The sequence below is a fragment of the Dermatophagoides pteronyssinus genome, unplaced genomic scaffold (assembly GCF_027571235.1).
Source record: "Dermatophagoides pteronyssinus isolate colony J.1.1.1.1 unplaced genomic scaffold, Derpt_VIB-CSIC_2022.12 sq0005, whole genome shotgun sequence".
Taxonomy (NCBI): Eukaryota; Metazoa; Arthropoda; class Arachnida; order Sarcoptiformes; family Pyroglyphidae; genus Dermatophagoides; species Dermatophagoides pteronyssinus.
This window is the reverse complement of record NW_027461529.1, coordinates 2,630,114-2,652,098: the sequence shown is the minus strand read 5'-3', so window position 1 is coordinate 2,652,098 and position 21,985 is coordinate 2,630,114. Positions and strand designations below refer to the sequence as shown.

Sequence of the window (21,985 nt, the reverse complement as noted above, 5' to 3'; positions counted from 1 at the left end):
TTTGTCACAATCGAAATGAAAAGTAATGTAACATCGACACCGAAATCAAATATCAAAAAAAATATTTCACCATCAAAAAACACCATCAACCGAATCGAATAATCCACCACCACCAACAGAAAAAAAAATAGGAATTCGAATGCAAAAAAATATTCGATCCGAACATGCGCATTACAAGATTCTACGCCCATGCATATTTGCAAATGATTCGTGAAAAGGAAAAAAAGAATAATTTCTTTTCTCAAGTTTGATGAATAATTAGTAATTAAAAAAAATGACATTTTTTTTATTCATTGAAAAAAGAAAAATTCTTTGTTTTTTGAAAAATGAAAAGAAAATGAGTGTCGTGTGTGTGTAATTAATAATATAAACACTAAAAGGAAAAACCGATCATTTAAAAAAAAAAAAAAATAAGAAATTGATTGATTTGATTTGATTTTGAAATGAAAATTATGAATGGTTAAGTTGGTTGGTTTATATGATGAATAATATATTTCCGCTGTTAAACAACTCTTCTGACTTCGAAAAAACGTTTCAAATAGAACACTTGTCCCAATGTAATTGCAACCAATAATAATGCTTCAAAACAAGCCCATAATAATACACGTGAATTTGTTGAATCATTAATTTGACGATGAATACGATCCCTTACAGTCATATATTCTTGTTCATGTTTTACTGATGAAAGACCACTTGTTAATTCTTTAACCATTTCTTCTAATTTATTATGATCATTTGTATTTGATGATCCTGATGAACCTGATGCTGATGCTAATGAATCATGATGTTGACCATCTTTTGTATCAAGTTTAGCTTTTTCTTCAACATCCATTGAAAACATTACTACTTTTGGTGTCATTGATGACATTTTATTACCAAAACAATATTGATAATCACCATCCATATGTGCAGCAAATGTATATTTTCCACTTGATACACGTTCTTCATGATGAATTTCTTTATGATCAGGACCTTTTAAAAATCAAAGAAACAAAAAATTTCAGTCATTTTTTTTCGCTATCAAAAAACATCATCAAAACATACCAACAATGGAAAGATCAAGATCAAGAAAACCACCTTCAACAACTTCAAATGTTAATCCCATTTTAGTACCGGATGCAACACGTTCAAAAAAACATTCTTCACCATGTGCATCTATCACAAGAAAATATGAATGAACAATATTTACAAAACAACAAATAGAAATTAGAGCCCAAATAGCGATAGATTTCGATTTGAATATGGTTAGATTCGTCATCATCATTTTCGATTTATATTTAACAAACAAACGGTAATTATTATTGATTAGATTAGTTCGGATTTTCAGACAATACCGGTGATTAATCTTTTCGTTTGAAAATTTTGACTTTTTTCGTTTTCGTTTTTTGTCGGTATTTTTTGGCCGAAGACACGTCACGTCAACAATGTTATGTGTGATGTGTGTGTTCGATGAGATTTTCGATTTTGATTCGATTTCTCAGAAAATTTCTTTACTCAAAATTTTTTTTTGTAAAATTTCTCGGGAAATTTACCATTATGTTTTGTTTGTTTTGAAATGAATTTTCACTTTTTATTTGAAAAAAAAATTTTTTTTGTTCAAAAGGTAAGCTGTTTAAATATTTGAATATGAAAATTTCATTTTCTTTTTATAAAATCAAATGTTTATACAGGCACATTTGGCTGACACAGATCATTCTGAATCGCATTTCCTTGATATAAAAATGGCGATATTCTGCAAAATGAAATTAATCGAAGAAACAAAATGGAAATTATCGATTCGTTACAAATAATTGTAATTATCATTAATATTCTAATAGTAACAGTATCATCTAATGGTAAAAATGTTAATCAAATCAATGATCAACGATTATATCGACAACAACAACGATTATTACAATTATATCAACAACAATGTTTCAATATCAACAAAGAAAATCAACAATCAATTTCGATTGAACAATTTTTCACAACGTTTAATCAATGTGCACGTCCACATTTGATTCGTGCTAATTTTATTCCGGTAAATTTTTTTTCCGTTGATTTAATGAAAAAAAAATTAATTTTTCTTTCTCCTTTATAGCCTGATATATTTCCCAATGAATTTGATCGTATCAATCAACAATGTATTTATCAATATTCATTACAACCAAAATGGAATATTTGTAATCAATTTGTAATTGATTCATTATTAAAATGTTGGTTACAACCAAAAAATTTTACAATTTGGTTTCGTTTACAATTATTATTACAAATGAATCGTGATTCATTTGTAATGTTGGCCGAACAAATTATGGTAAAAACTAAAAAAATCAATTATCAAAATCCTGTTTTTCATTTTAAATTTTTTTTTAAAATTCAATTATTACAGAATGATTGTACAAATCGATTGAAAATGATTAATGACAACAACTACAACGATAATACCAATAAAAACAATGTTTTGGTTGATAAAATTATCGTCGATAATCATAATCGAACAAAATTCTGATTCGATTCATCATTTTGATATTTAAATCGGATTGGTTTTTTTGACTATTTTAAAAATGACTAATTTCAATTTTTGACTAAATAAATTTTTTTTTAAACTATTTTCTTTGATTTTTGACTATTTTTTTTTGAAAAATAGTTCATTTCAACTTATTTTAGTAGGTAGTAGTATACTAACTAACAGTAGTAGTGGTATAAAAATCTGTTAATAAATTTAACTATATACATTTTTTACACAGAGAAAACTAAAACTAAAACTAAAAAACTGAATAGTCGTTTAGTTGTTTTGGCTCCAACTTATGAAAAGAAATTCTATTGTTGATGTTCGTTCGTTCGTTCGTTCGAAATGATCCAATTGGAGAAATAAGAAGAGAGAGAGACTTAACCTGACTTGAAACGAAACGAAAACAGAAAAAATAATCATCACTATAGTTATATTTATCCTTGTTTTCGCATTCTTTTCTTTCATCATCATCATCATTTGGAATGAATCTATATAGCTAGCGCAACTTGTTTTTTTTTCCATCATCATCATCATCATTTTGAAGAAACTACGGTGATCATCATTTACTTACATAGACTAAACACACACACATACAGAAAGTATGTTGGATCAACCACCATGCCACGCATTTTTTTCTTGTCTTCTTCTTCTTTCGGTAACCATGTACATAAGAAAAAATAGAACCTAGAACTAGTTGCCAAACATCAAACAAGCAAACATCATCATCATTATCGACACATAAGAACAACAACAAGCGTATCTTTTTCTCTCTTTTTGAGTGAGTATGTATGTATGATTTTCTTCGAATGGTGGTCATCATCATTATTAACAAGAAAAAAAAATAAACCTCTCTCTCTCTCCCTCTCTCGTTATACTGGGTAAGTGCGAATGAAAAATATCGAAAAGTAAAGCTTTATATATTTGATTCCGATAATAATCAAGATATATTTTTCCGTTTCTATCAATCGTTCTCGTTGCATATATTTTCACATTTGTTCGTTGTTTAGTTTAGTTTGCCACATATTTTTGTTTGTTTGATGTTTAGTGTGGTGCTCAGTGTTATTTTTTCATTTTTCATTTTTTTCGGGGGAAAAAATGATGAAATTTTTCATTTTTGTCCAGTGATTTATCTGTATTTTTTTTGTTTGGGATTTTTGCTCGCAAAAAAGTATACCCTATAGTGCTAGTCCTTGGTTAATCAATCAACCAGTCACCACCAGATTTTTTTTGAAGAATTTTTCTTTCTATCGATGACGTAATTGAATCAATTCGGTTTTTTCTCTGTGTTTCATTAATGAAAGTTTTTCGCCCCCCTCCTCTCATTAACTCGAAATTAATTAATTTTGTAATCAAACAATAAGCATTAATTTAATAACTGAATAACATTCATCATTTTGATGAAAATCATCATTATTATTATTAATTAATTTGTAGTAATGAAGAGTTAATGAAAAATTTAAAACAAAACAACAATTTCATCATCATCGGGTTTGAAAATTTGAATATGAATACAAGGCAATTCTTGAATGTCAAAAACAAAAACATTTAATGAATCAAAATGTCACAAACATTCTCTCATTCTATCTATCGCTATTTCTACACACCAAACATAGAGATACCAAAGAAATCCGATAATTTTTAACATTGTTTTTCTATTTCCAAATCAAAAGAGAATCACGCACTGAATGATAAAATCATTTCGACAATCTTTTTGTTTTCTTGTTTTGTTTTTTGTGTTTCTTCGGGTCATATCATTTATTTATTTTATTTTTTATTTTTTATCATTCACTCATCAGTGTGCCAACGTGTTAATGATTTTTAAAAATTTGTTTGTTTTTTGTTTTGAATCAAATTCAGGTAAATGTCATTATTGTTTGTTTTTTTTTGTAATTAATTCGACTATTTTAATCACATTTTTTTAAAAGAAAAAAAAACAACTATTTCGACTTTAGTTTGTCATATTTTAGTTTGTCAACCAGCAAATTCTGTTTTGTTTTGATTTTTTTGTTTTTCTGTTTTGTCATTTTGTCAAATCCTCAATTCAGATTTTCTCTTTCTCTCTCTCTCTTTTCATTGATTAACGATCGTTTGGTTTATCATCATCATTATTATCGATTTGCGTGATCGATTGTGATTGGATTTTTGTTTCTCGTTTTGTTTTGTTCTCAATTTTATTTTCCGGATTTTGTTTCGTTTGTTTTTTGGACATTTTCTTCAGCTTTGTTCAAATCCCTTGTGTGTGTTTGTGTGACGGCATTTATCCTCATTTCTTTCGTTTTGTTGTTGTCAAATTTGTCACTATATTTATCGATGTATACTATTTTTTTCTCTGTTTGTTTGTTTGTCTGATTCATCCACAACAACAGCAAATCCAATGGATTTTTGGTCTGTATGTTTTTTCCTTTGATTATAATCATCATATCAGTATAGAGGAAAAAAATCGTCGATTTTATCATTGTTTTTTGTTTTGTTTTTTGTTTATCAATTTGGATTTTAAGTAAAAAAAATTTTTTGTATCCTAGTTAACAAATTATAGGGTGTTCTTTTTTTTGTTTGTTTGAAATAAAAAAATACCTTTCAAATCAACATTTTCTTTTCCGTTATTTTGTTGCATTCTTTTCATTTCATTAGATGATGTTAATCTATTTTTTTGTTGAAAATTTTCATTCAAACAATCGGCATTTGACAAAAATATTTGTCAATGTTGTTAAGCAGATTGAAAGAAAAAATTGAAAAATTTTGAAATTTTCAAATGAAAAAAAAAAACATTGCTCATTTGAAGTTGTTTTTTTGTTGATTCCTATGAATCATATTGATTGAGTGTTAAATCAACAAAACATTCCTCTTCTGAAAATGGTGAAATTCTTTTCAATTTTTATTTCAACACTTTCCCACATTGATTACATTTGACAACGACGACGACTACCAATATTGGTATTTTATCATCCCCAAATCATCAAATTTTTGTTTTTTTCATTATAAATCAATTTTCCATAATGAAAAAAAAAATGAATAACGGAAATTAATTTCCGAATTTGTAATTAATTTTGTTTACGAGCAACAACCAAAACATATTCTGAACATGAAATTATTTGATTGGTTTTCGATGCCAGAAGAACCCTAGGCCCTGTTTGTCATTCTATTCATCATTTGGTGTGATGGACAGCAAACAAACATGATGATGATTAACCAAAAGTTTAGCCAATAAAATCTGTATTGAAAATTTTGATTTTTTGTTTTTTGTTTATGTTAACAGAATGTAAGACATGGTTTGTTGATCAATGCATTTTTCTTCGTTCGCTCGATTCTCGCCTCTCAATTGTTTAAGAATTTTTTTTTTGTTTTGATTAAAAATTCAAATATAGTGAAAGCAAAGCCAGAGAGAGAATCCATCAATCAATCAGCCAATCAACAAAAAATGTGTGTGTGTGTTTTGTTTATATACTGAACCAGCAAACCAATTGTGAAAACAACATAATGAATTTTATATTAGCTGTTTTTCGAATGAATGAATGAATGAATGATGGCAATTTTCTTTTTTCTCGTTACATATGGTGGTCAACAGCGAAAAAGAGGAATTTTTTCTGGTGAAAATTTTGTCTTGTTTTTTGGTTTTTTGGTTATTTATGATCCATGAAAAGTTGATATTTTTTCTGTTTTTAAATGTTTGTTTTGCTTTTGTTTTTGGTAAAAAAATAAAGGTGAAACGAATCAATCTTTTCTTTTTTGGTTGATGTAACCATATCCTGTTGTTGTTTTGTTTTTTTCGGATGAAATTTTCTCCTTTTCCAATTTTTTTCTCTCCATCTACGAGGATTGAAGGTTATTCAGGGTTTATGTAATGTTTGTTTATCAACCGAAAATTGTCGGCTGTATTTTGGGTTTTGCTAAGTTTTTTAGGATTTAACCTTTTGAACTTTTTTTTTTTTTTTGGTTGGTTTCGGGCAATTTTCTGTTTGGAAAATTGAATTTGGAAACTCATGAAAAACACCCTACTTTTTATGATGAAATTTTTGTTTGTTTTTGATATTACACAAGACACATAGGCGTTTATCTTGTTTTTTTTCCTTCGGGTAATTAATATTTACACACCGAGAGAGAATTTTTCGTTTAAATTGAATTTTTGTTTTCGTTGTTTGTTTCTGCTGTGTGTTTAAATATATGGTCAATATACGAAAAATTACGAATAATAAATTCTGATTCCATTGGAAAATCCAATTTTAATTTGATTTTTTTCCTTCTTTCGATTTTCTATTGCCCATATGTCACATATGACAATCGCTTTTCCATAATGTTCTTTTGTTGTTGTTCTGCCAATTAAATTAATGATGATGATGATAATAATCAATTTGAAAAAAAACCAATAACAATAACAATGAAAATCAGTAATGAGATTGTGTGTTTTTTAAATCGATTTTTTGGTTGTTGTTGTTATAATGTCATTACATTGATTGTTGTTTTTAATAATAATTTTTTTTTATATACTAAAAATCCATTTTACTCATCCCATTTTGTATTTTTTGTTTGTTATTTAGATTTGCTGAAAATTTATTGATCACAATTCGATAATCAAAATTAGACATAATCAACATTAATCAATAATAATGGGTTTATTACCATTAGAATTTACTGATGGCCTAACTGATTCGCCATTTTTTCGTGAAACATTACAAGCACATGAACGTGAATTAGATTTAACTAATACGGCTATAAAACATTTAATAAAAGATATTAAAGATTTAATAGCTGCTGCTCGAAGTATGTATTATTTATTTTATTTTATTTTTTTAAAAAAATATTCTGGAAAATTCTGGAAATTTTTTTTACATGTTTTTTATTCATGTTCACCGAATATGTTTTTTCCTTTTTATTTTTATTTTAATATTTTGTTGTTGTTGTTGTTTTCAATCTAGATTTAAGCCGTGCCCAACGTACATTATCCGATACATTAAATAATTTCAATTTTGAATGTATCGGTAATTCACAAACCGATGATGAAATGATTATTGCAAATTCATTTAAAGATTTTGCACGTCTTTTATCAACAATCGAAGATGAACGTGACCGGTTATTGGAAAAAGCTGATGAAGCATTTCTTGAACCAATTGAAAGATTTCGTCGTGATCAAATTGGTAGTGCAAAAGAAGCGAAAAAAAAATTTGAAAAAGAAACAGCAAAATATTGTCAAAATTTAGAACGTTATTTAAATTTATCGGTAAAAAAAAGTGAAACACAATTATGGGAAGCTGATGCTAATAATTCAATGGAACAACAACATTTTTTTAAAGCAATGTCTGAATATGTTTTAAAATTACAAGAAGTAAATGAAAGAAAAAAATTTGAATTTGTTGAAACAGTACTTAGTTTTATGCTTGGTTGGTTAACATTTTATCATCAAGGACATGAAATTGCAACGGATTTTTATTCAGTTAAAATGGAATTACAAATGCGTTTACAACGTACAAGAAATAATTTTAATATGACACAAGAAGAAACAAAATCATTACGTAAAAAAATGCTTGATAATCAGGAAAAAGTAAGCTATCATTTTTTTGGTTTGTTTTGTTTGTTTGCGGTTAATTCATTTGTTTTGTTTTTCATTATCTATCAATCAAGTTTCGACAAAAATTTCAAGATTCATGTTCATTACAGAAAACATTTACCCGTCAAGGTTATCTATTTTTAATGGAAAAAAGTTTGTATTTCTTATTATTATTATCATTTTTAAAATTTAAAATTAATAATTTTTTTTATAAAAAAAATTTCAACAGAAGCATTCACTACCTCATGGACAAAACATTTTTGTAAATATAATAAACAAAATAAACATTTAAAATTAATACAATATACACAAACAACTGGTAAAATTATATCAACAGATGAAATTATTGTTAAAGAATGTATAAAAAGAAATCAAGATACAATTGATAGACGTTTTTGTTTTGATATTGTTGCACAAACTGATTTATCATCAAATTCTAATCATCATTCTGGTCATTCTATAACAACAAATGGTAGTAATAATAATAATGGAATCAGTAATAATAATGCGGTTGGCCAAAAACATTCTATAAATTTAATAAATTCATCATCAACAACAACAACAACAACAAATGATTTATCATCACAACAATTTGTTATTTATACATTTCAATCAATATCTGAAGAAGATTATAAATATTGGCTTGAAACATTAAATGCACGTGATCCATATCCAGTAAATATAAATAATCAAAAATCAAATAAACAAAATACAAATAAATCAAATAATAATGATAATATGAAAAATAATATTAATATTATTGATAATCATACAAATGAAACATATCAATTAGATATTAATGGTTATTGGTTTATAAAAAAATGTATAAAAACAATTGAATTACATGGTTTAGATCAAAAAGGTATTTATCGTATGGTTGGTGTTGCAAGTCGTGTACGTACATTAATGGATATGTTTATAAAATCAAAACAATCGAATGAAAATATTACAGAACAAAATACTAATGATAATGATGATGTTGATGATGATAATATTGATTTATTACCAAATTTTAATATTGATTCGGATGAATTTGAAACAAAAACATTAACAAGTGCTTTAAAAAATTATTTACGTAATATAAATGAACCAATTATGACATTTAAATTACATAATTCATTTATAACAGCTGCAAGTATGTATTTTGTATTATTATGTGATTTTTTGTACTTATTTTTACATTTTTTGTAAATTCCTTAGAATTAGAAAATCGAGCTTTACGTATTGAAAAAATACATCAACTTGTTCATCGTTTACCACCGATTAATTTTAAGGTGCTTAAAATTCTTATTGAACATCTTCAAAAGTATGTTTTTTGTTTTCCTTCTTTGTTTCTATTGAATAATAATATTTTTCTTTCAAATTTATAAACTAGAGTTGCCAAATTACATGATAAAAATCTAATGACATCATCAAATCTTGGTGTTTGTTTTGGTCCAACATTATTACGTACAGCTGAAGAATCTGTTGCTGCAATAATGGATATAAAATTTGTAAATGTTATTGCCGAATTATTGATTGAAAATTATGAAAAAGTATTTGGATTTTTTTGTTTCGATTTTGACTTTTTCTAACTAAATTTTTGATTTTTTATAAAATATAGCTTTTTCTAACCAAACCAATACAAATATCAGAACAAGAACAAATTCCAACAATCAATTATTTTCCTTCAACAATGAATACAAATTGTTATTTGTCAAATAGTCAAATACAACAACGTCCATTGCCAAATGTACCAATTAGCCAACAACAACAACAATATCAACATTATGCCAAAACAATTTATGAAACTCCATTATTAAATAATAATAATAATAATAATAATCGTTTATTACCACCATCATTAAATCAACAATCAACAGATATTTGTCGAAGTAATAGTCAAGATCAATTACATATGGCAAATATACAATCCAAATCAAGATTAATGTATACAAATAATAATTTGTTTGGCCAAAATATGAATGGTTTAAATATACAACAACATTTAAAACAATTTTCCGGAATTAATTATTCTACTTATCCAAATTTTCAATTTCAACAACAACAACAACAGCAAACAAATTGTATTAATAATAACACGTCGGTATCACGTCGTGCATTACATCTTTCATTATCATCATCATCATCACCATCACCATCATTAGGATCGACAACAACATTTTCAACAATAGCCAATAATAATAATAATAATACATTACAACAACAACAATATTATTATTCACAATCACATCAACAGCAACAACAACAACAAATGTTTTTTAAACAAATTCCATCCAATTCGATTTATGGACAAATTCGTACAAATTCCAATCAATTATTACAGCCATCAATTTCTTATCAAAATTTACATTATAATAATGAATTAACAACAGCATTATTAACTGGTGGTGGTGGTGGTGAGAAAAAAAATCCAATCGGATTAAATTCCAATTTAATTTATAATCGACCAATGACTAGTATTGGTATAATGGCACCAAATTCAAATTATACAAATCTATTACGTTCAGATTATAATGAAACAAAATTAGAATCATCATCAACAACAACACCGAAAAATAATTTTAGTCCAATAATAAATGAATCTTTGTCTATGCAAAGTGGTTTAATATCATTACAGAATGTACAATCATTACAACAACAACATCCATCATCAAGACCGGTAAATTTTTCATCATCTTCATCAACATCATTACCATCAACACCCGAACATTCACAATTTTCATTTAAATTGCCACCGGCAACAACAACAACAACAACAATAATCAAATCGACAACAACAACAACATCATCAGCTATAGCAATGAATAGAAATCCAATCATTGTTGATCAAACTGGTTCAACATTAACCGATCCAATCAATGAATTATATGGTAGTACTAATAGTAGTAGTGGTGTAAATCATTCCCATCATCATCAACAACAACAACAACAGCCAAACAAATCAATATATGCAAGTATTTCAAATCAACAACCATCATCATCATCATTATCATCATCATCACCACAACAACAACAACAACAACAATCATCGATTATTGGTAGAACAGTACGAACCCGTTATGTTTGTATTGGTGGTACTGATTGTGAACTATCATTTCAACCAAATATGATCATTACTAATGGTATTGACAAATTTTTTTCTTTGTTTGACTCTTTTTTTTTTTTTGACACTAAATTTCTTCTTTCTCTTTTTTTTCATTATTTATTTATTTGACAGTTCGCCCATCAAGAGAACCAGGATGGCTTGAAGGCACATTGAATGGAAAAACCGGTCTTATACCATTGAATTATGTGGAATATATTGATTGATTGATTGAATTTTTTCTCTGTCTCTCTCTGTTGAAAGAAAACAAAACAATAGATTTTCATTGAAAACAAAAAATCAATTATATTCAGCCAAAATAGAAAATCAAACATTGTGGACAGACACAGAGAATCAAACAAAATCATTAAATCAACAAACATCAATTTCGATTTTTTCGATTTTGGATTCTGCAAACCCTATATTCAGCCATCCAAAATATAAATATTTTATTATTATTATTATTTTTCAAACTTTACTTTACTTTATAAATTTACTTTGGCCATTCGATTAATAATAATAATGAAAATCTACTTGAGATTTTGTCTATTCCATTCTATTTTTTTCCGTTATTTTTATCCAGAATTTTTCATTTCTTGTCATTTTCTTCTTCTTTTAATCTTATTCAATTCCATTTTATTGCCATAATTTTTTTTAATTAAAAAAAAAAACTTGATGTAACCATCGGATAAACGTCGAATCTTAGTGTTTGTGTGTGTGTATTTTGTTTGATCTCAAACATTTGATTAACAATTTTTTTTAAAGTTTCCAAATATTTTACGGTTCACATCGATGATTCTTTGTCCATTTTTTCACTTACTTTCCATTTTTTTTGCCAAAATAACAATCTTATAAACAAACACTTTGATTATTACTTACTTTGTTAAAATTCATTCATTCATTTGTTTAATTATAATATTTTTATTATAAGTTATACGCTAAGTCAAACACCAAACACACAGAGAAATTATTGTAAAATTTCTTTGCCACATATGTTAACCCTCCATAAATCGAATCAAATATATATTTTTTCTTTCTCTTCTTTAAAATAAATGCATTTTTTAATATTTTGAATCAAAATTTGATTTAAGGTAATTTTTTTTGAACTTTCGCGCATGCGCGCATTTCAAATCAAGTAACAAATTAATCGATTAATAGATTTTTGGTTTGTGCAATTTATATTCGAATTTTTAATCAATAATCATTAAATATAGAATCAATAGTATCAATAATAATTATAATTATAATAATTTTATTCATTAATCAATCAATCAATCAATCATTGATAATAGATTGATAATGAATTCTTTGGGTAATGTTGCTGTGTGTGTGTGTTGTGTGTGCGGTTTCTGTGTTTTTTTTTATTCGAATTTGTCAGGTCTGATGATAACACAACAATAATAATAATAATGGCTATGAAATTTTTTTTTCTCTGATGAACAAACAGTAAAACAAAACAAAACAGAAAACAGAACAGAAAATTAAACAAACATGATAAAAGAATAACTACATTTAAAATAAATGATTAATCGAATCGAATCAATCAAATCGATCGATCGATCGATCGATCGATAGAATGATCAATCAATTTACAATTAAAATCCAAGACAACAAAAAGAGAGAAACAAAAAAAAATAAACATAAAAATCAAAATACGAAATTAACAAATTGAACAAAGAAAGAAGAAAAAAAATTCGTAAAAATTCTGTTTGATTTCAACGGAAAAAAATCTTCTAAAAGTAAAATCATCGTTTTATTTTGATGATTATTTGCTGAGAGGTTTACTTGTAATTCAAAATAATCTTTTACTTTTGTTTATATCATAATGGGCGGTTAGAGTGTGTGTTTTTTTTGTGTGCGATATTATATATAAGAATATGAATCAAACTTTAAAGTTTTTTGATTTGTTTGTTTATTTATAAATAAAAATGTTCAAAGAGAACAAGCATAGTAATAATAATATTTATCGTTTTTAAATAATGTTATTATTTTCTTTGTAGCCATTTTGAACATGGGTAAATCACGACGAAACTACAAAAAAGTTTTTTTTTTTAAAAAAGAAGAAAATTTCTAATTTCTTGTTTTGTTTCTTGAATATGATCAAAAAAGTTGTTGTTGTTTGATAATTAGGAAATATTTATCATGATTTTTTTGTTTGAAAAAAAAATTCTATCCAATAATTTAGAATAATAAGATTCTGTAGCTGTTGATATATATGCGATATACGGAGAATATTGAAATAATAATTTTCTTTAAAAATCAAAAACAAACACACACAAAGAGAGAGAGAGAAAAAAAAACAGAATATAGAATATAATGTATCTATATAAGAAAGAAAAGAATGAATAATATGTGGATTATAATGATGTGTGTAATAAACGAACAAAAAAAAAAAAAAAAGTTTCAACAACGATTCGTTGTTAACAAGTGCACAACAAACAAATGATTTTTTTTGTTTTTTTGTTTTTCATTTAGGCCACAATGATGGTAGTAGGATATTTTACGAAAGTTAGCCAAACCAAAAAAAAAACATTTGTTTTTTTGGTTTTTTTAGTTTGGTTTTTCATTCAGTTGTCTTTGAAGTTTTTCGAATATGATGATTATGAATGAATGAATTTTGGTTTCAAATTGAATTATTCATGTAACAAGATATAGATGTTCATTGATGTGAATGTTTTCATATTGAATTATGGCTTGTTTTTTTTTTTTGGTTTGTTGTTCATTGATTATATTATTGACAGATAATAATCGATAATCGATAATTTTCGATGCTTTTTCCGATGTTATATATGATATTGATGATGATAATGATGATAAAAAACATATTAATTCAATGTTTTTCGGTTGTTGTTGTTTGAATTTTTTTAATGTCAAATCATTTGATTACTGAAATGTCAGATGATGATTGTTGATGATAATTAATTAATTAATTAATTAATAATGTTGTTGTATCAATTATTGACCATTGATTATTGAATGAATTGAATTGAATTGATGAGGCAGATTCATTCATTCTTTCATTCATTTTGATATTGTCGATTGACTTTTTTTTGGTTGTGTAATTTATCATTTTTTTCGTTGTTTGGTACAATTAATATTGGTTTTGTTTTGGTTTTTGGTTAATATTGAGAAACAAAAAAGAAGAAGAGAGAAAGAAAGAGAAAGAATGAATGATTGAAACAATGTGTGTGTGTGTGTGTGTGAAACAAAGTATTTGGATTATTATTATTGGGATCTTGGGCGTTTTGCTTGATTAGTTTTTCATCATCATCATCATCATCATCATTCTGATTTGATTTTTATCGTGCATCTCTAGGATTTTCAGAAGAAAAAAAAAGTTTGATAGTTTTTTTGTTAGTTTTTTTTGGTTGAAAAAATGAATTAGGAATTTTTTTTGGACAATAAGAATTTGGATAAGAAAACGAATAATGATAAACACTCACTTGGTCAATGATAGACGTCTCATACGAGGTATATCCTATATATATAGAGATTTATTAGAAAAAAAATGATTTCAATGATTACCCGATTAAAACCAAACCAAAACAAAGCCAAAAACTTACATATTCTTCCATGGAAAGTGTGCGACGTCGTCCAATGGCAGCTAGGCTTGATTTACTGGGCGGTGTATCGCCTTTTTTTTGTTTGTTTGTTTGTCATATTCAATTCAAATAACAATGATAATAATAACAGAGAGAAAGGGAGGAAAATTATTAATAATCAAAAAATATTTTCCCATTGATTGAATACAGATATGCAAACAAAAAAAATTTTCAAAACAACAATAATAAAAATATCATAGATTTCCATACGCCATTATTGAATATAAATCCAGGTGGTGGTTGAATACCGAATTTTCATTTGAAAACAAAAACAAAATTAATAAATATTTTTTTTCATTTGTTTTAATTTATTTTTTATTTAATCATACCTCCATGTGTAATACCGGGCAGTTGTAATGAAGTCAAATAACCCAATCCTTTAACAAACAACAGAAGACTTTGGGCAAATTTTTCTGGACATTGACTGGTTATTTTTGGTTTGATTTAAGAAAAAAAAATTTGTATTTTTTTAACAAATGATAAACTAAATTGTTATTGCTAATTAATTACCTAAGAACATCCACACAATTATCCACTTTAAGTAATGATGTTTTTTGTTTATCGCATTTAGAATAAATATGTTCAACACCAGCAGCAAATGGTGATTTATTACCAGTAACCAATAATATATCCAAATTACCAAGATCAACAATTTCTTTACGATTCATATAGGCAGACATAAATTTATGTAGATTAGTTGAATTAATCTTTTTTATATGGCTACTATAATTATCGACCAAATATTTAAGACCATCACCGGCTGTATTTCCAAGCTATATTTTGATTATAATAATATACATTTACAGTTTTTAATATAAACAAGTTATCGTATGTGACAAAATAAAAAACAACCAAACAAACAAACAAAACAAAAAAATATAATAAATGAAAAAAAACCTCTCATTTATAAAATATATTTGTTCAGCCATTATTATCATTATTTTGTTTGTTTGTTTGTAATAATAATTTTTTATATATGATGATAAATGCGAATGAATGAACAAATAAAGACAAAACAAAAAAACAAAGAAAACAAGATAATAAAATGGTGATTAGCGTCATCATTACGAAAATATAGAGCGAGAGAAAGAGAGGGAAAATTTCAAACCACACACACACACACAAACAAATAATCTTTTTGTAATGAAACAAAAAAAAATTAAGTGTTATCAAGGGGGGGGGAAAATGTAATAGAAACAACAACTACTAATAACGATGAATAACGAAGAATATTTGAAAAATGATTCTATTTCGCTTATGCGAACAAACAAAAATACCTACATAAAACAACTAAACTAAGACTAAAACAAACAGAAGAAAACAAATGAAATAATAGGAAAAAAAACAGAGAATGGACAATAATTGGAAATAGATTATTATAAAGATGATGATTCAAAATGATCATTTTTTTAAATAATAATGAAAATCAAATTATAATGTAAAATATACTGCTTTCGTTGATTCAGAAAACGGAAAAACAAAAACAAAACGAACGGGAAAATAAAATAATCAAATCTGATTATCTATAAAGATCTCTAGGGATTATTTCAGTTTTGTTTTGTTTGGTTTGGTTGGAATTTGAAAAAGAATAATAAAAACATACCTTATGCATTGTAACAATTTCTTCTGGACATAATTGTTGTGAGCTACGACGTTTTGAAAAAAATTTTTCCTTTATCGATTCAAGAAAACCAACACCAGATGAAACAAGATTAATTAATACTAAACCAAGTAAACGTTCTGGATGAGCAAGTCCAAAACGTGCTAATATATTAGCACCAGCACCATCACCAATACCAACACATAATTGTATTTTTAATTCATCAAGTACTTTAAGAAGCACTTCTTCGCCTATTTTCACATAACAATACACACACACAACACAACACAAAAACACATATTATCAGATGGAATGAAATGATTATGATTTTATATCCATTAATAAATAAAGTTCACAAAGAATCAATCGGAAAAATCGGAAATTGGAAAATAGAAATTGAACAGAAAACAAGAAAACAAGAAAAGAAACATTAGAAATTTTTAACGGAAATTAAACTAAAATCAATGTAACAAACAACCACTTTTGGATGTTTTCATGAAAACGGAAATGTTGTTCACCAAAAAACAACACAATATTTTCACAATCGAATGATTTTCATTATTAGTTTGTTTGTTTGTTATTTTTCACTTACCTATTTGTTGAATAGTAGGAAAATGTTCCAAATCTTTAGCATCATCATGTTGTCCCGGTACATCAACATGAATAAACACAGAACGCATACGAATTTCTGATACTAAAAATAATAATATGTTTTTAGTGTACAAAAAAACAAAAGCAGAAAAGAAGAAGAAAAGAAAAAATTGATTGATTCCAAAAAAGATATACTTAGAAAAAAAATGTTTACTTACCACAATCTAGATCGACAAAATCTTTCATTGATCTATTTAGTAAAGAAAAGTGAAAAAATAATAATAAAAAAGGTTGATCTTCTTTCTTTTTTTTCCATTTTGATATAAGACTAACCTGTGATTAAATCCAATATCATGTACAGTAAGAAAAATTGCTTTCTTATCATCCAATTCACCTGTCATTTTTGGAATTAAATAGAAAAAAAAATGATTTCAACAGATAAAATAAGTGTACACGCAATTTTCTCATTATTCTATGGATTTTTTTTCTTTTTTGGTCCTGGTAAATCTTGTGTTCAAAAAAAAGAAAGAAAGAAATATATTTTTTACCTTGAATATGTACTTGAACATCACCAATCTGTTCATTTATTTTAATTGAACGTGTTTTGGTTGGTACAGGTATTGGTGGATGTGATACACTACTTGTTGGTGAATTTGTCGATTGTACATCGACAGATACGTTTGTTGATGATGATGCGGATGCTGCTGCAGCTGCAGCAGCACATGCTTCAGCTAAAATTTTTGTTGAATCCATTTCTTTATTCTCTTCTAATGTTGTTAAATTATTGGCCATATTATATAATGTTTTCTCCTTTTTTTCCAGAAAAACAAAAGAGAAAAATCTGTTGTTTGGTTTTTCTGTAGGGGAAGAAAAAAATATATAATTCAAAATGTTAAAAATATGAACCAAAAACAAAATAGAAAATAATGACAACAACCACGACAACAAAGGGACTTTTTGAAAGAATTGAAGAATTGAAGTAAAAATATAGCCAATAATAAATGATGACAGAAGCAGAATTTTTCTTGTATCACCAATGTTTTGTGTTTTTAGTGTTTTATGATTTAATTTCAATTTGATATTTTTGTTGTTGTTGTTGTTGTTTTTGGTGAAAAAAATGTCGTTTGTCAGATAATGATTGCCGTTGTTTGGTTGGATTTCGAATTGAAAAATTTTACTATTTTTGTTTCAGTTTCACACGTAAACATTGACAGAACTGATAGACAACAACAACAACAACAAAAAGTAAAGAATGTCAGATATATTTACCCAGCAGAAACAAAACAAACAAGCATAAACATAAATCTATATGGTGGGTAAGAATTTTTTGTTCTTTTCGTTGTTGTTGTTATTGTTTTTTCTGTAAATTATTAATAGAGAAGAAGATTTTTGTTTTTTCATAATATTCTTTGTTAGAATAATTCATTTTTGCAACAGTAAATGATGATTATGACATTCTTAATATTCACAAACAACAACAACAACAATGACCAAAAGAAGAAAGAATTATGGTTGAAAACAGAATAACAAAACAAATAATGATAACGATGTTTTGCTTTGTTTTGTTTTTCGCTTTTGGTTTGTTTGTTTGAATCGAATCCACCATTAAATTTCTTAAAGGAAATTATCCATTTTCAAGTTTCACTAATAATCAAGTCATATGATGATTGTTTTGTTTTCTTATTCAACAAAACAAAACAACAACAAGAACCAAAATCAAAACAAAAAACAAACTAAAAAACAAAGTGTTTTTTATATGAATACAATTTGCTTGTTTTCTGTCTGAAATGAAAATACGTGATTTTATAATAATTATTATATGATGTTTTGATGTTTTTTTTTGTTTTTGTTGTTGTTTTCGATTCGTTGTTTAGTTCATTTTATTTTCAAGTTGTCCTTGTCATCATCATCGTTGTTGTTGTTTTTGTTTTTATTATTATTGTCGTCGTCGTCGTTTGTTTTTTTATTTTCAAATTCAAATGATGAATAAAATATATGCAGAATGTATATTTGCTTGAAAATTCAACGTAAACACATCAACAACACTGGAAAATCTAAATAAAAAAAAATCTACACATCATCAAATGTGAGAAAAAAAAAAACACCAAAAAGGCTACAGGGAGAATAAACAAGGCGAATAATAATAATAATGTAATCAAATGGCAAAACATGGATGAATAGCGTCGAATACTGAACTTGGCTAAACTGAACTGAACTGAAAAATTTCACAAAGAAAAAACAACTGAAAAAATCCTAAAAATGTTATTTTTCTTTTTTTGGTTGATTGAAAATCTATCAATCTTTACATCTGGTAAAATTCATATTCAGGAAAAAAATGGCGAAAAACATTTTAAAAAAAGTTGGTCGATGATAGTACTGTACAAGGAGAAAAACAACAACAGCCAATCGAATTGATATCGATTGATTGGAAAACGGAAAAAAGTTTCTGTTGTTGTTTAATTGTATTTGGACACAATATTGTCATATTCCTATATCTGGTGTGTTTATGTGTGTCTTATGCATTGTTTACGTTTGTTTTTTTCCTGTGATATAATTTCTGTAATGGGATTTAAAATGGATTTTTGTCGTCGTCGTCACCCAATTTGAAACTTAGATATATGAAAAAAGGGAAAAAGAAGAAGAAACATACCGTAGTTTACATACACAAACAGATGGAAAAAATTGAATTATTTTGAAAGAAAGAAGAAACAAATTTGAAGACTGAAAACCAAATGTTATTCAATTCAAAAAAAAGACAAGCACAAAGACACAATCACAAGCACGAGAATCCAGCAAAAAAGAAAAACAATTTTCAAAAAAAAAAAAAATTCAATTTTCACCGAAACAACAATAGCGAATAATAATAACCGAAAAATGAAAAATTAAATAATTTTCTTTGAAAACGATAAACACAAAACACCAAAACAAACAAACAAACACAAAACACCAATTTGATATTCTTTTAATGAGCCAAATTTTGTTTGATTTAAATTATCATTTCAGTTCAATAAAAATGAAATTTTCATTTTTTCAAAACAAAAAAAAACATTCAAATTTCATTTGTCATTCAGATTGTTCGGTGAAAAAACAAGTTCTCGGTTATTGTCGTGTTTCATTAAAACGAAACGAAACGAAAAAACGAAACAGGGAAAAAAAACAAATCGAATGTTAGAAACAAAAAAAAAAAATTGAAATCGAAAGAATCATATATAGCAGTAGTGGTAGTGGTAGTGGTAGTAATAATAGTAGCAGAATTTGAAACTATGCAAATGGTAATAGCAGCAGCAGTAGTAGTGGTATAGAATTAGAGAATCTTCGGTTTGTAATCCAATCCAAATCATCATCATTTCTTCTGAATTCAATAATAACAACTAGGGGGGAAGAAATGGGGGGAGAATTTGCAAAAAAAAAATTATCATTTTTTTTCACTTTCTATATCCAATCTCCACACCCATCATCATCATCATCATCGACCTATTTATTGTTTAAGCTACTTCCTTTTTGGATCATTGTTAAGTCAGTAATGTTGTCCGTTTGTGTGTTATTAGAGATTTCATTTTTGCCCGGATCAAAATACAAAATACAAAATTCTATAGCGCACTATAGACAAATCGATTGGACAGAATTGAATAGAATCGATTCAGATGAGGTAATATAGATATATATAGCAGAGAGAGAGAGAGAGAGAGAGAGAGAGAGAGAATACAGATAAACAAACGCCTTCGTCGTCGTAGTCGTTGTCAAACCAAAAAAAAAAAAAAAAACGAAATGAAAAATCTGAACAGAAAACATCAACGAGAATAAACTTTAACATTCAAACATTTTTTTTTGCGAAATGAAAATGAAGAAATATATAGAGAAACGGACAATTTGGATACGATCTTCATATGATCTTCGGGTATTTTTTCCCGTTTTTTCGGGTATTTTTTTCCGGTTTTACGTCATTGAATATTATCAAAAATACGCATGTGTTTTCCCGTAAAACCGTATGATTTTGTTGCCAAAAAAAATTGTAAAAAAAACCATGAGACCAATGTTGGTGAACTTTTAACAACAACAACAACAACAATGTTTCTTCCCCCTCCCACCATAAACAGAAAAAAAAATCCAAGGAGGAATCAATTCCTTCATTATCAAATACCACTACTTTATTCTGTATATATAATTGATGATGATGACATTTACTATAGCACATGGAACAAAGTCAAAGTGATTTTATTCTTTTATTCTTTTATGATGATGATGATCATGCGTAAATGAATGAAATTCTATTGTTTATAATGGAAATTTTTTTTTTTTGGACGACCTTTTATTCTGTGACAAAAACAAATTCTTGAAAAAACATAGCATAGATAATTTCATTTGAGGTTCTATGAACTAAAAACTATAAACCATTGCATTCTGGAACAATGCCTGCATTCGTAATATTTTGGTTATCGCTTTTTAAAGCAAAGTAAAGTAAAGTAAAAAAAACTTCTATATTCTTTCAGGTTCATTACTTGATGAAAACAAAAACAAAATGACGACAACGATGATGATAATAATCATAGAGGAGGAATAAAAACCGAAGGCCATAAGATTTTTATTACATTTTTCGTAATGCGCAGAATCCATTTTAGATTCTTTTTCTTCTCTGGTACTTTTATCATTTTTTTCTGGATTTTTACCACGAAGAATGGTAGAAAAATCTCTATACAGATCAGGTTATAGGATTCAATGAAAAGAAAAAAAATTGATTGAAATGAATTTGGATCAACAAAAAAGACAAGATCAAAAATGATCTTAAAATGTTGAAATGTTTTTCACTAACAAAAAAGAAATGTCTCCTATATCATCATCATTGTTGTTGTTGAAATTTTTCATTTCTACATTCATTCATTTGGTTTATTGATTGTCGCTTCCAGTTTTATATTTCGGTATTTTTTTTTTCCTTTTCATAAATTCCATCATCATCATCATAGTCTTTGTCGTTGAATAAAAAAAAACTGGGACATATCATTCAAGCATGAATGAATGAATGAAAGATACCAAAAGAAAGAAAAACCAAGAGATAGAGAGAGAGAGAGAGAGAGAG

The 21,985-nt window shown here is 26.7% G+C and overlaps 4 protein-coding genes across 8 annotated transcripts; 2 read left to right on the top strand and 2 right to left on the bottom strand.

The window, feature by feature from the left end:
- Window positions 1–265: 265 nt before the first annotated feature.
- LOC113794673 (transmembrane emp24 domain-containing protein 2-like) lies at window positions 266–1,439 on the bottom strand. 2 transcript variants are annotated; one of them, XM_075819915.1, is made up of 3 exons: window positions 1,335–1,439; window positions 1,045–1,155; window positions 266–972 (listed from the first exon to the last, which is right to left on the bottom strand). In XM_075819915.1, the coding sequence occupies exons 2-3, from the start codon at window positions 1,103–1,105 to the stop codon at window positions 503–505; spliced, it is 531 nt and encodes a 176-aa protein (XP_075676030.1). In that variant the 5' UTR covers window positions 1,106–1,155; window positions 1,335–1,439; the 3' UTR covers window positions 266–502. The 2 variants fall into 2 exon arrangements, with proteins under 2 accessions (XP_075676030.1, XP_027200602.1); XM_027344801.2 differs by having other exon boundaries at window positions 1,045–1,439.
- A 35-nt stretch (window positions 1,440–1,474) lies between these two features.
- LOC113794686 (uncharacterized) lies at window positions 1,475–2,588 on the top strand. Its single transcript, XM_027344814.2, has 4 exons — window positions 1,475–1,603; window positions 1,671–2,020; window positions 2,081–2,293; window positions 2,369–2,588. Exons 2-4 carry the CDS (start codon window positions 1,763–1,765, stop codon window positions 2,486–2,488), a joined length of 591 nt encoding a protein of 196 aa, XP_027200615.2. The 5' UTR covers window positions 1,475–1,603; window positions 1,671–1,762; the 3' UTR covers window positions 2,489–2,588.
- Window positions 2,589–2,761: 173 nt separating this feature from the next.
- On the top strand, window positions 2,762–12,185 carry Graf (GTPase regulator associated with FAK). 2 transcript variants are annotated; one of them, XM_027344836.2, is made up of 9 exons: window positions 2,762–3,369; window positions 7,027–7,249; window positions 7,405–8,027; window positions 8,108–8,186; window positions 8,263–9,168; window positions 9,234–9,339; window positions 9,409–9,568; window positions 9,637–11,158; window positions 11,254–12,185. In XM_027344836.2, the coding sequence occupies exons 2-9, from the start codon at window positions 7,096–7,098 to the stop codon at window positions 11,343–11,345; spliced, it is 3,642 nt and encodes a 1,213-aa protein (XP_027200637.2). In that variant the 5' UTR covers window positions 2,762–3,369; window positions 7,027–7,095; the 3' UTR covers window positions 11,346–12,185. The 2 variants fall into 2 exon arrangements, with proteins under 2 accessions (XP_027200637.2, XP_027200638.2); XM_027344837.2 differs by lacking the exon at window positions 2,762–3,369 and adding an exon at window positions 4,282–4,348.
- A 92-nt stretch (window positions 12,186–12,277) lies between these two features.
- LOC113794720 (uncharacterized protein ZK1073.1-like) lies at window positions 12,278–20,011 on the bottom strand. Of its 3 annotated transcripts, none has more exons than XM_075820039.1 (11): window positions 19,562–20,011; window positions 17,460–17,768; window positions 17,245–17,305; window positions 17,130–17,161; window positions 16,913–17,014; window positions 16,324–16,571; window positions 15,231–15,493; window positions 15,050–15,144; window positions 14,682–14,752; window positions 14,562–14,596; window positions 12,278–14,161 (listed from the first exon to the last, which is right to left on the bottom strand). In XM_075820039.1, the coding sequence occupies exons 2-11, from the start codon at window positions 17,701–17,703 to the stop codon at window positions 14,140–14,142; spliced, it is 1,173 nt and encodes a 390-aa protein (XP_075676154.1). In that variant the 5' UTR covers window positions 17,704–17,768; window positions 19,562–20,011; the 3' UTR covers window positions 12,278–14,139. The 3 variants fall into 3 exon arrangements, with proteins under 3 accessions (XP_075676154.1, XP_075676155.1, XP_027200654.2); XM_075820040.1 differs by lacking the exon at window positions 19,562–20,011 and adding an exon at window positions 18,181–18,316; XM_027344853.2 differs by lacking the exon at window positions 12,278–14,161 and adding an exon at window positions 14,231–14,430 and having other exon boundaries at window positions 19,562–20,005.
- Between the last annotated feature and the right edge of the window lie 1,974 nt (window positions 20,012–21,985).

Coding starts and splice junctions, on each gene's coding strand:
- LOC113794673 (XM_027344801.2), bottom strand. CDS start 1,264: ATGATGATGACGAATCTAACCATATTCAAATCGAAATCTATCGCTATT. Junction 973..1,044: donor TCTTGATCTTTCCATTGTTG/GTATGTTTTGAT, acceptor GATTTTTAAAAG/GTCCTGATCATAAAGAAATT.
- LOC113794686 (XM_027344814.2), top strand. CDS start 1,763: ATGGAAATTATCGATTCGTTACAAATAATTGTAATTATCATTAATATT. Junction 2,021..2,080: donor TTCGTGCTAATTTTATTCCG/GTAAATTTTTTT, acceptor TCTCCTTTATAG/CCTGATATATTTCCCAATGA. Junction 2,294..2,368: donor TGTTGGCCGAACAAATTATG/GTAAAAACTAAA, acceptor CAATTATTACAG/AATGATTGTACAAATCGATT.
- Graf (XM_027344836.2), top strand. CDS start 7,096: ATGGGTTTATTACCATTAGAATTTACTGATGGCCTAACTGATTCGCCA. Junction 8,028..8,107: donor TGCTTGATAATCAGGAAAAA/GTAAGCTATCAT, acceptor CTATCAATCAAG/TTTCGACAAAAATTTCAAGA. Junction 8,187..8,262: donor TCTATTTTTAATGGAAAAAA/GTTTGTATTTCT, acceptor AAATTTCAACAG/AAGCATTCACTACCTCATGG.
- LOC113794720 (XM_075820039.1), bottom strand. CDS start 17,703: ATGGCCAATAATTTAACAACATTAGAAGAGAATAAAGAAATGGATTCA. Junction 15,145..15,230: donor AATTGTGTGGATGTTCTTAG/GTAATTAATTAG, acceptor AAAAATAACCAG/TCAATGTCCAGAAAAATTTG. Junction 14,753..15,049: donor GCCCGGTATTACACATGGAG/GTATGATTAAAT, acceptor AACAAAAAAAAG/GCGATACACCGCCCAGTAAA.